The sequence below is a fragment of the Pelodiscus sinensis genome, chromosome 1 (assembly GCF_049634645.1).
Source record: "Pelodiscus sinensis isolate JC-2024 chromosome 1, ASM4963464v1, whole genome shotgun sequence".
In the NCBI taxonomy this organism is placed as follows: domain Eukaryota; kingdom Metazoa; phylum Chordata; order Testudines; family Trionychidae; genus Pelodiscus; species Pelodiscus sinensis.
Window position 1 is genome coordinate 113679740 of NC_134711.1, and position 12173 is coordinate 113691912.

At 42.4% G+C, this 12173-nt stretch overlaps 1 protein-coding gene across 1 annotated transcript; it reads right to left on the minus strand.

Moving 5' to 3' along the window:
* Window positions 1–580: 580 nt before the first annotated feature.
* RERGL (RERG like) lies at window positions 581–11313 on the minus strand. Its single transcript, XM_025188302.2, has 5 exons — window positions 10827–11313; window positions 10300–10356; window positions 7182–7255; window positions 3368–3516; window positions 581–2309 (listed from the first exon to the last, which is right to left on the minus strand). Exons 1-5 carry the CDS (start codon window positions 10876–10878, stop codon window positions 2027–2029), a joined length of 615 nt encoding a protein of 204 aa, XP_025044087.1. The 5' UTR covers window positions 10879–11313; the 3' UTR covers window positions 581–2026.
* Between the last annotated feature and the right edge of the window lie 860 nt (window positions 11314–12173).

Consider the following 12173-nt stretch of genomic DNA (forward strand, 5'->3'; position numbering starts at 1 on the left):
ATTCTTCTAGCCTGAGAGGAGACACTCTTGCTCATGTAGCTCAAGACAGCATGCTAAAAATAGCAGCATGAAATTTCCAGCTCCAGCAGAGACTCAAGATAGCCTCCTGAGCTTGACCCCAGGGGTCAAGTGGGCTTGAGAACCCTAGTGACAGCTCAAGCTGCAATATTCACCCTGTATTTAGTTCACAAGTTCATGCCCCACTAATGCAAGTCTGTCTACTCGTGCCAGGAGGCTGTTAGACATGCCCTTCGTGTCCATTGGAATCAGTATGAGAGAAAGTCAGTCATCTAGGGTACGTCTAAACTACATGCCTCCGTCGACGGAGGCATGTAGATTAGCCAGATTGGCAGAGGGAAATGAAGCCGCGATTAAATTTAAATGGCTGCCCCGCTCTGCGGATCAGCTGTTTGTCGGCAGATCGGGGTTTCACGAGGCATACCTGTGCCGATCAAGAAAGGCTTCTTTGTCGGCACGTCGCGTCCAGACTGCCCCGATCTGCCGACAAACAGCTGATCCGCAGAGCGGGGCAGCCATTTAAATTTAAATGAAGCCGCGATTATTTTAATCGCGGCTTCATTTCCCTCTGCCGAGCTGGCTAATCTACATGCCTCTGTCGACGGAGGCATGTAGTCTAGACACACCCCTAGAGACCACTTACTTTTCCCTTCATAACTTTTGCAGTTAAAAACATGGGTACATATGTACCTAAGTACACAGTCAGAAGACTGATTTTCTTCTAAATATTTCTGCTAAATATTTAGACTTTGCTGCCTCATGTTAAGCATCAGTGTGGGGGGAAAATGATAAGGCACTCCTAAAGCACTGTCTGTATAAATCAAAGCGCTTTACAAAGGCATTTCATTACCATGGTGCTGCGTATGGGTTTTAAGAGAAGTATGGGATTTAGGGCCGCAAGTCCACTGAAAGTCTGATTTTGAATCCTGGTCAGGTTTATGTTTCTTACTTAGGGGCTTTTCAGATTCTACCCCTAAATAAAACAGAGTAGACAGGCAATTGTTATACCCATACTGCAGATAAGAAAACTGAGGCATGGAGAGAAAAAAAAATCACCCATGTGCAGAGGACCAAATTAAGGGCAGAGACCCATGGGTGTTGAGTGCCTAAATACCTGTGATAATCTGAGCCCAAGTTCTTGGATCTCAGTGGTATTTGGGCTGCACTGGTCATCAGCATGGGAACAAAAGATGGTCTAAGGGACTGGCTTCCACCTCTGAAGCTTAAAGTCATAGAGTCAAATAACCACATGTCTAGAGAAGATTAAAATTGATCTCTAGGAGTGAATTTCACCCAATAAGACCTTTCCGAAGGTCACACAGCAAGTTAGCAACTGAGCCAAAGGGAGCACAAAGCTCTTGACTCCCATACTTCTTCCCATCATTCTCCGTCAATAATATTGTAATGGGAAATAGCTAATGACCTCATTTATGTGACTCCCTACTCCTGGCAGCTTTTCAGGGGAAGGAAGCCCTGAAAGTCAGCCATTAAGTACGTTCCACTCATTTACCTGTACGTGCAATATCACAAAATACCACTCCTGGTTTCAATTAGTGCAATCACTATGTTACAGATAAACCTTGGAATTCTGACATTGGGCTCTTGTTCGGTGTCAAGGCAACCAAGATTAAGGCCCCATTGTTCCCAGTCTCGCTCTACAAAAAGAGAGTAAGAAAAGACTGCCCTTTCTTCAAAGAGCTTACAATCTAAACAGCAAAGACACAGGTTGAGAGGGGAGCAGAGGCTCAAACAGATGAAGATACTTGCTAAGGTCACCTAGCAGGTCCATGGTAGAGCTGTAAATGGAAGCCTGGTCTTCTGAAACCCACTGCCGTACCCTGTCTACTGGCTCATACTGCCACTTATCTTTGGTTTGTACCATATCCCTTCAAATGGAGACCTTTTAAACACATGTACACATTGGCTAAGTCCAAGCATTTTATATGGCCCACTCCTGCAATGCTTCAGTGCATCCTTGTTCAATGGTTCCCATCAGACTGGACATCCACTACACAGACTTCCTCCTCTTCCCAAACATGTTGTTGATTAGTTTGGCCATTGACTTTGACCCACTGGGTCGTCTCTTTTCCTTCACTTTGAAGTTTGTGGCGATGGTTCTTAGGACTGTTGTGAACATGGTTACCACTTCCTGACAATGTTCTGAAGCAGACAGTTCAGAGAACTGACATTTGTTATCCATCGCCAGCTTTTGTCCTTCGTCCCAGCCTACTTCTCTCATATGGCATAGATCCTGCTTGTTACCAACTAAGAACACAGCTGACTCCACCACTCTGGAAATCAAAAAGGTTTGGATGAGACAAAAAGCCTTATAAAGCAGTGTACCCGCTCTTGTAAAATGAATTCATTTTTATACTGTATTAATTTAGGCCATTAGATGCTATGTAGAATCTCAGATTGCTATCCTAAAACATCTGTGAGGCAAATGACTAAATCCCATTTTAGTGATGTTTTATTAAAGACAAAAATTTTGTTTACATTAGATTTTTCCTCTTAAATATTAAAAAGTGTGTGAAAAAATATATGCACCAAGGAATTGGGCTGAGGCAATATATGGTGAAAGGGGCTGAAAATATAATTTAAATAATTTCCCAATTTAAGATGATTTTCTTCTCAGGTCATGTTTTATTTAAGCAAAGCCTCAGCAGGTTATGCATTCTTAGGTCAACTGTTGTGAATACTGATATTGAGCGTTCCGTGTTCAAACAGTTCCCTAATTGATTTGCGTCAGGGACCTCTGAATTCATTTAAATTATTTGCTCAAGGACACAAAGGGAGTTTATGTCACTGACCATGACCGATTTTAGAAGGAGTTCTTGGTGTCAAATCTCTAGAGTGTGTCTACACTAGTATTTTCTTCAAACTTCCTATTGGAACATCTGTGCTGGAGTCAGCAATGGAGAGGGCAGCATCATAGTTAACTACCAGCACTTTAACCTATAGGTTGTCTAATCTTAATCAGAGTAATCAGTTTTACATCCCCTAACAGGAGAGTATGATTTACATGTAATCGCAATATCACAGGCCTGGTTTCAATTAGTGCAATTTCTATGTTACAGATAAATCTTGGAGTTCTGAATTTGGGCTATCGTTCAGTGTCAGAGCATGAGGAAGATGGAAAAAGCCTGAAGTATTTTGGAGTTTGAGTGGAATGGAACACATTTTGCTGCTGCATTTTCCATCTAATATATTATTACAGTTGTTATGTTGCCAGGTGCTATTGCTGTGTGGAGTGTTATTTTAGCGGTTGCTAGGATGCCTAGAGCTCACAGACTCTTCTGTTTTCATACGTTAGATCAAACAAAAATATAGTAAGTATGATGCGACATACCTTTTACAAGCTGCTATGTGGGAGTCTCGTATCCTGTACAGCAAAGCTTTCGCAAATGCAAAGGAAGCCCTGTTGCTGATGTCATAAACAATAACAAATCCGTCAGCCCAGTGAAGCTCATCCGTGAGGGACAGCTTCCCCTGCCGTGGCTGAAGGCAATGAAATGCATATGTCAACAGAAAGGATCTCTTATTGTTGTCATTTTACAATATTTTCTTTCTAAGAATGAGAAAAAAACCTATGTGCTCGTACTTTGCACAGCACAAAGGGGCCCTGGTCTGGCTCTGGTTCTCCAAAGAGCTATAATCAAATAATAACCATCATTGCCCATGATTGTTATAATGAATGTATAAACAACGTTCCAGAACTTTAACCCCCCTGACAAGCTATAATAATTAGTAAAGTTAAACCTTATAGCCAAACTCTGCTCCTTTGATTGCAATGGGTTCTCTCTGAATTTATCCCAGGGTAACTGAGAACAAATATGGCCATTTGTTTAACCCTTTTATAAATAGGGTATAGCTTCTCTTCATCCTAGTAAAATGCATATGGGGTGTTTGTCAACTTGATTTATTTAAATGTTCCCACCCAGTTCTCTATACAGAAGCAGCTCTGGTGTTTGTGTCTGTTCCTTCACTAAGAAGGTTACTTTAGTGAATCATTCACCCTCCTGTCCATTCAACCTTTCCCCCAATCTCTGAAAAGACTTGGAGCATACATAATCCCTTTAGTGGGACATGAAGTCACCACACAGACTTTTGGGTGAGAGACACTTTGTTAATATGAGTGGTGGGAAGTTAGAACAGGACTGTGAAAGTGAAAGCAGAGGGAGATAGAAGGGACAAAAGATAGGGTTCCATATTTACTTTGGAAAAAGGATAAGGCCAATTACAAACAAAGGCATAAAGATGCTGACACCTCAACAGGTGAAAAACTATGCAAAAGCAGTTGGTGGCAGATGAGCTGGAGGGGAGCAACAAGTTAAGAGGTAGATTAAATAGTTGGGAACAAGTCCACGGGCCATTTAATAAAATACATATGATTTTTAAAATTATATTCTGAAATCCATAATGAAACATTGGAGAAAGTTCAGACAAAATCATTAATCTTAAGGATCAAGACCTGAAAGCACCTTGAAAACGGCTAAAAGAAATGTACGTGAGATAACACCAGAGTAGGTGATACTTAATGTCAAAGGAGGAAAAAGAGGACAGCATAACTTTTTCCATTATTTTTATATATTTTAAAGATGTTTAAGACCATGAAGAAGAGATTTCATGGGTTGTATATTACAGATGGAAAACTTTTCTAGATCCAGATTGTTGGTGGTTTCTAATGATCTCTCTTCTCCCTAATGCTCTGTGTATTTCTTAAACAACCTATGCTACTCCCTCTATTGTGCCTGCAATTCAATATAAAAAGTACAGTTCTGTTTATATTCAGGATATTTGTGTGTGTGTACGTATTTATGTATAAAAAGGTGCTGTGCTATAGAAATCTAGTAAGAGAAGTTCTCTACTTAGTAAGTATGCTTTTCAATCTATTGCTTTATAATCTATTGCAACATGTGCTGATCCGTGCACTTTGCAACTAAAACAGATCATTTACGGGGAAATGGGTGGCTTAGATATGGGATAGAGCCTTTCACAGTCAAGGTTGTCAGCACTGGGAAAATGTACCTAAAGAGATGGACTAATTCAGCAGAATCATTGTTGGGACGGGTGGGAGGCACTACATAGGCAAGACTTCAGTGCCCTCCACCATCCTTTTAGATATGCCAGATGAAATACGAGCCTAACTGAAATGGGAATGGAAGGGTTCTGACTGCAGGAGATTTGCCCCTGCTATTACTTGTCCTCTAGTTCAACTGCACCGTGGGGATTTTTTGGTAGCTTTCCCCTCCAAGCAAGGTCTAAGTAAGGATTCAAGTGTCGCTCAGATTTGCAATAGCCAGAAATGAGAGGTGCCTCTGAGAGGTGCCTGTGGAACTGAGTTGGTTTCTGTTCTATTCAGTGTGGTCACGGGCTTCTGTCATAGAACATACCACCAAGCTTCAGTCTGAGGGTAGAGGAGAGAAAGAAAATCAAAGGAGGAGTTTCCCCCAATCATTCTGTCCCCAGGGGTTTCACCCCCCAACTGAATCAGATCGAGGGAGTTGTGGAAGGCCAGAGCTATCTTCTTAGAGGTCCTGGCCTAGTCCCTAATGGTGGGTGCCGTGCTCCAGCTCCTGATCAACATGATTCCTGCTGAGTCAAGCTACCAAAGCCACCTCTGGCTGCCTCATTAAGGTGTGTGTGGGGGGGGAGCCCATAAAGCACAGAAAGGCAGCAGTAGAAACAGTAAAGTGGAGCTTCATTAATATTCATCGAGATCCTCGCCAAGATTTGAGAAGAGGGGATGATTGAAGCTCTATTTGGCCCTCCCCTTCATTTGTATTCTCCAGCCTTAGATTCTTTGGCCACATGGGTGATGGTTCTCTGCAGAGTCTAGTACTAGAGAGATGAGTGGATAAGGTCTGCTTTGGGGGGGTGATTCTGTGGGAAATAAGCTGGCTTCTCTGTCTTGATTTTTATGGCACATCCATCACCATAATTTCTTTACTAACCCTTTCAGCAGAGAAAGAAGGAATTGAATGACCATGAAGGCTGAACTGCCTTAGAAGTGTTTTTTTCCAGAGTTAAGTTCACATGGGGAAGTCTGCATTGTCAATAACACAGGGTCTATTCTGTGAATTCAGACTTTGGGTTTATGGCTATATGGCCATTGCCACAGGTTCAAGAAATTTAGTTGGTTGATTTAAAAATGTCTAATTATTTGAAAGGATAGTTGGGGAAACAATACAAGCAGGCTACGTCTAGACTGGCATGATTTTCCGCAAATGCTTTTAATATAAAAGTTTTCCGTTAAAAGCATTTGCAGAAAAGAGCGTCTAGATTGGCATGGACGCTTTTGCGCAAAATCACTTTTTGTGGAAAAGCATCCATGCCAATCTAGACGTGCTTTTGCGCTAAAAAGCCCCGAGCACCATTTTCGCGATCGGGGCTTTTTTGTGCAAAACAAATCTGAGCTGTCTACACTGGCCCTTTTGTGCAAAAGCTTTGCACAAAAGGGACTTTTGCCCAAATGGGAGCAGCATAGTATTTCTGCAAGAAGCACTGATTTCTTACAGTAGGAAGTCAGTGTTCTTGCGGAAATTCAAGCGGCCAGTGTAGACAGCTGACAAGTTTTGCAGAAAAACTTGCCAGTCTAGACACAGCTGCAGTGATTTGCAACCTTTTTGCCCCTCCTATGAATTGAAAGTTACATGTAATTTCACTGTACAATGTTACATTTGGTTGTCATTGGTAGCTTTAATGGAGAAAAGCATTGACTAGAAAGTTGTCCAGTAAAGGGCTCATTCTGTAAAGTTGGAAAATGACCAGCACAGAGAGAGTCCTGATACATCCTAGTCACAGGAATGTCGAGCTTTCATGTCAGTAACTCAAATAGCTTTCCGGCTCTCTTCTTCCTCCCCTCTCACTTAGGCTTTGTCTACACTGGTACATTTAAAGTGCAGCTGCAACAGTGCTTTAACATGGCAGTGTGGTCATGGCACTGTATGGTAAACCATCGCCACAAGCAGAGTAACTAACAGTGCTGGGAGCCTGATTACACTGGCCCTTTATAGCCCTGTAACTTGCTGCACTTGGGATATGTTTTTTTCACACTCTTGAGCAAGAAAGCTACAGTGAAGTAAAGTGATAGTGTAATCGAGCCCTTAGAGGGACCTCTGGGAACAACTTTGCTGGGCTCATCTTCTATAAATTGTACTTACCTGTGAACAAGGATCATAAATTTCCAGATTCATTTGTCTCCCATCCAGACACAAATGTTTAGTGTAGATGCATTCTGCAAGGCATATGGCATTACAATCAATATCAGAGTTAACAGATAAAGAGATAAAAAAGGCTTTAATTGATGTATTGCTAATGAAGAAACATCAGATTGTGATAGAGGATTTGCCCTTGGTCCATCAAATCTAATATCAATCCTCTGACAGAACTTGATCTGATACTGTAAAGCAGGGCTACTCAAATTTGGAAGTCCCGGGGGCCACAATGATACTCACAGCACATGCCGAGGGCTGCAACTGAAGTGTGGTTTCATGTACATGCAAATATATATGCAAATAGTTTCTTTCACACTGATGGGCATGAAGACAAAGCACTTCCCACAATGCCTTGGCGCTCCCAGCACTTCCTTCCTGGGGGCTAGAAATGCTGACACCCTGTACCCCTCTGTTCCAGCCAGCCCATCTGCTTACGTTTTTCAATGCTCACCCCAACTGGGAGATGCCTCGCCATTGTGGAGCATGTTCCTAGTGAAGGCCATGTTCAAAGGATCCCACCCATGGGCTGCATGCTGAACTCCACATAAACCCAAAACATACCTCGGGTGTTGAGTAGCTCTTCCAGAAGAGAGCTTCTACACTGGCATGTGCTTTTGCGCAAGAGCATTCATGCCAGGGTAGATGCTCTCTTGCACAAGAAAGCTCTGATGGCCATTTTAACCATAGGACTTTCTTGAGCAAGAAATTCATGTTGCCTGTCTCTACTGGCCTCTTGCACAAGAACAGTTGCACAAGAGGGCTTATTCCTGAGCGGGAGCATCATAGTTCTTGCACAAGAAGCCCTGATTTTATACAGTAGAACGTCAGTTTACTTGAGCAAGAACACACAGCCAGTGTAGACAGGCAGTAAGTTTTTGCGCAAAAGCGGCCACTTTGGCGCAAGATTGCACCAGTGTAGACACAGCCATGCAGTATTGGTTTGATCCTATCAAGCTATAATTATGCTGGTATTATACAAGCCTTAACTTAGGTGCTGATCCTGCATAAAGCTACTATTAGGAGCACACCAATGAGACTCAAAAGGAAAACCTCACTATAACAAGCATTTCCCTCCATAGGATCCGGTCATTAAGGTATCCGATATTCTTAAAGTCTGAGACATAGGCCCAGGTGTTTAAAATTATTTAGGCACTACTGTGCTTCACATTGCAACACCTAAGTTGGGAGCCTCAGCCTGATTTTCAAAAGTGATTCAAGCACTAAGGAGTCAAAATACTTAAATCTCTTTTAAAAATGAGCCAGAGGTATTTCAATTCTGAGCACAATTCCTAAATGCCTTTAAAAATCTGTACCTACATCTTATTTTGAAAAAGGGGAAAAAGCTGCAGTTCTTACTAATATTTTGCCTATCTTTTTCTATCTCCTTACTTCCTTCAGAATCTTCAAGTGAATATTTGGGGGAAAATATTAGAAAGAAAGAAAATTAGAAGGATTGAATCTGCAGCACATTTAAACTATGGTATCCACAGTTAAGTAAGAACATAAAAACTTTTGAAATTCAATTACTTTTCATTTCCACTACAAAATGTTCTATGTTTCTTTGTGGCTTGCTTTCTCTCTCTCTCTCTCTCTCTCTCTCTCTCTCTCTCTCTCTCTCTCTCTCTCTCTTTTTATTTTATTTACCTCTTAGTTATAAAAGCAGAGGAAAAATTATTTTCTAACAGTCTGAGCTTCAGTTTATAAATACATGGGTTTGCTAAAAATGTCCCTTGAAAAACTGTGTGTGTGTGTGTGTGTGTGTGTGAGAGAGAGAGAGAGAGAGAGAAATTCACAGTGTGTGTGTGTGTGTGTGTGTGTGTGTGTGTGAGAGAGAGAGAGAGAGAGAGAGAGAGAGAGAGAGAGAGAGAAATTCACAGTACTAGCTAGTTCCCCTGTCCTATTGAGTACAGCTGATCCAAGGGTATGTCCACACAACCGGGATATTTCGGGATACTTTTGAATGCATCTACTATTTTGAGATTGATCTCAAAATAGAGGATGCACTATTTCATTCCACAAAGGTTAAGGGATGTTTCAGAATAGCACGCATCTGACGAAGTGGGTCTTTGCCCACGAAAGCTTATGCTCCTACACTTCAGTTAGTCTATAAGGTGCCACAGGACTCCTCGTCGCTTTTGCAGATTCAGACTAACACGGCTACCCCTCTGATACTTCAGAATAGCACATTATTTCAAAATTTGGCATTGTGTATACACACCAAATTTTGAAATACACTATTTCAAAATTCAGTGGAGTTTAGGGTGCTGTGGAAATGCACCCTAAGAGGTTCTCAGAGGCACAGAAGGCAATTATGCACCCAAATCTTATTTCCAAAATTAGATTTGGATTGTAAACTCTGTAGAGCATAGATTGTCTTTCTTGTTTTGTGTGTAGAGCACCTAGCACAATGCGGCACTGGTCCATGACAGGGATTCCTAAGCACTATTGCAGTACAAATAACGAAAAGGGAATGGGAGTTGGATTGGTAACTGCTGTCTATGCCTCTGGAATTTCCCCATTCCTGCATTCTTTTCTCTAGATGCTTTATAGTTCATTTCTTAAGGCCACTTTTTCATTAAAAATGCCTCTTGAGACAAGAAGTGTATTGGCAGAGAAGGTAAGAACATTACTTTTCTATATCTTCACTCTCTTCTTTAACTGTCTTCTCTCCTCTTTATAGTATACAGAGTTTACCAGCTTTTTTAGTCTGAGCTAATCAAGTTTCTTTAACTCTTTGCATTTTTTAAATTTCTGATTAGTACTTTACCTGGCACAAGGTGTGTTATCTGAGTGTTACCGGCTCATTTTTATACATCATTTTTTATACATCTCCTTTTTACACGAGTTTTATATTTCTATTCTTCATGTTCTAAAATCATTTCAGTGATTGTAATATATATATAAAACATTTTGATGAGGAAACACGTTAGAACATCTAAAAAGAAAATTCAGGTATGTATCTGGTAGGAAATTAAAACAGGCATTTCATATTTTTATGGCGTTAGTGGTCTGATGTATAGAAAGCCTAAAACAAAACGCAAAAAAGTTGTGCATGGAAGCTTACCCGAATTAGAAGCGTATTCTCCAATGAAGCGCCTGGTTAGGAACCTCACTGTTAGGGCTGCAATACAAAACAAACTCCAGCTGAGCACGTGCTTGGTTCAGAGGGTTAACTTTATACAACTTTTGATTTTACTTGGTGAGCCAAACTCCGTAGGGTTTTCCTCACTCTACGCTGCCCCCAAATGATTATCAAGGGGGGGAGTTGCAAACTGGGAACGAAAAGTGGAGCGATCGATAATGCACAGTTCCGGGGAGGGGGATCAGAGGCTTTTAGTAGCACAGTGGAAAGGGCAGTGTGGAGCTGGAATGGGCAACTCTTCAAACATGGCAGCTGTTTCCAACTCTCTGCCTTCAAAGCAGCTGCAGAAAACCGCTGGCCATCAATGGATTATTAAAAAAAAGTCAAGTTGCCCATGATGCAACCACCCTTGCAAAACTTGGGAGGGAGAAACCCGAGCAACATTGAAATCCTAGTTAATACACCCCCTTCCCGGTCCCCAACCCCACAAAGTTGACTTGTCAGTTTACCAGACTTGCCGCTTCCTCTGCTGCCCAGCACGGCGAGCTTCACTTCATTCATCCTGAGCCAGCCCTCTCTCCAGCTCCTGCCTGAGCGCTTCAAAAGGGGTCTGCCGTGCAGAGCCCGCTGTGTCTTCCAGCTGGGCTGCAAACCCGCTTTGCTTCGAGTGCCTCACCTCCGCCCCCTGACAATCTCCAGTGACCCGCACGCAAGAGCCCAGGCGTGCTCCCACAGAGAGCGCTCCCCAGGCTGCTCCCCAGCCCTCCACTTCTTTATAGCCTCCCTGCCTGGGCTGGGGACGTCAAGGGGAGGTGGCTGTCATCGCTCTGTTCCTCTGGCAACGCAGCTCTGCAGACCGCCCACACAGTGCTGCCTGCGAGAAGCAGTTCGGCTGGGAGTTGCACTGATGCCTCTATTACCAGAGTGTGTGTTTGTGTGACAGAGAGAAAGAGTCACAGTCACTTTCTTTAGCTCTTCTCTCTCACGTGTATCTTCCAGGAAGATGTGAAAGTGACGCCCCTAGATTTGCTGAGAGTCACATTGTGGTGAAATATGGAATGGAACAAAGTCACATTTATTTCTAGCTGTAAATATTTACTCTGAGCTGAAACTCAGCAGTAATAAACTTGTTTGGAAATTCCTGACAAACCTCTTCCATTTTTTCCTCCTCCCCTTCCCCATACAATAAATAGCTTGAGCCTTTCTAAAGCCAGTTGCAATGCTTTGTAGTTGTAGCTGTTCTAAAACTCAAACATGTTTTTATTCGTGATTTTTTTAATTATTTTTTTTTCAGAGAATTTGTCATTTGGACCAAGGGCTTTGGATGTGGGTGAGGACGTTAAAATAGACCATTTCACATGAATGGAAAAAGTGGTTATAGCACATGCAAAGTAAATTTTACTTAAAAAAACATAAGTTAAAAAAACTATTTTCACCTTCAAAGCACTTTACAATCACTAGCAAACACATAAGCCCATATGTAACTTGGTTTATGTCTTTGTCACCCAGGTCCTGGCGCTCCTGCTGCTGCGCACGCCCCTCAGTCTCCTGCATACAGTGGAACACTACTTCTAGTGGTGAGAGACGAGCTCTGACTGGTGGGACCACATCGGCATGCAGGAATGGGACAGTCAGCAGTGGCTGCAGAACTTCAGTATGCTCAAGGCCACCTTCCTGGAGCTCTGCAAGTGACTCACCTCTGCCCTCAGGCAACATACCTGAGACCCACCATCCCCGTGCAGAAGCATATCACCCTGTGGAAGGTCATCAAGCTGGATAGTCAGGAACCAATTTGGCGTGGGAAAATCCACAGTTGGAGCCATGCTCATGCAGGTAGCCAAGGCCATCAACCATTT

Excerpts from the sequence above, each read along its gene's own strand:
- RERGL (XM_025188302.2), bottom strand. The coding sequence starts at position 10,878 with ATGAATGAAGTGAAGCTCGCCGTGCTGGGCAGCAGAGGAAGCGGCAAG. Across the intron at positions 7,256-10,299 it reads AGAATACGCTTCTAATTCGG|AATGCATCTACACTAAACAT; the intron begins GTAAGCTTCCAT and ends TATGCCTTGCAG. Across the intron at positions 3,517-7,181 it reads TTTATGATCCTTGTTCACAG|CCACGGCAGGGGAAGCTGTC; the intron begins GTAAGTACAATT and ends CATTGCCTTCAG.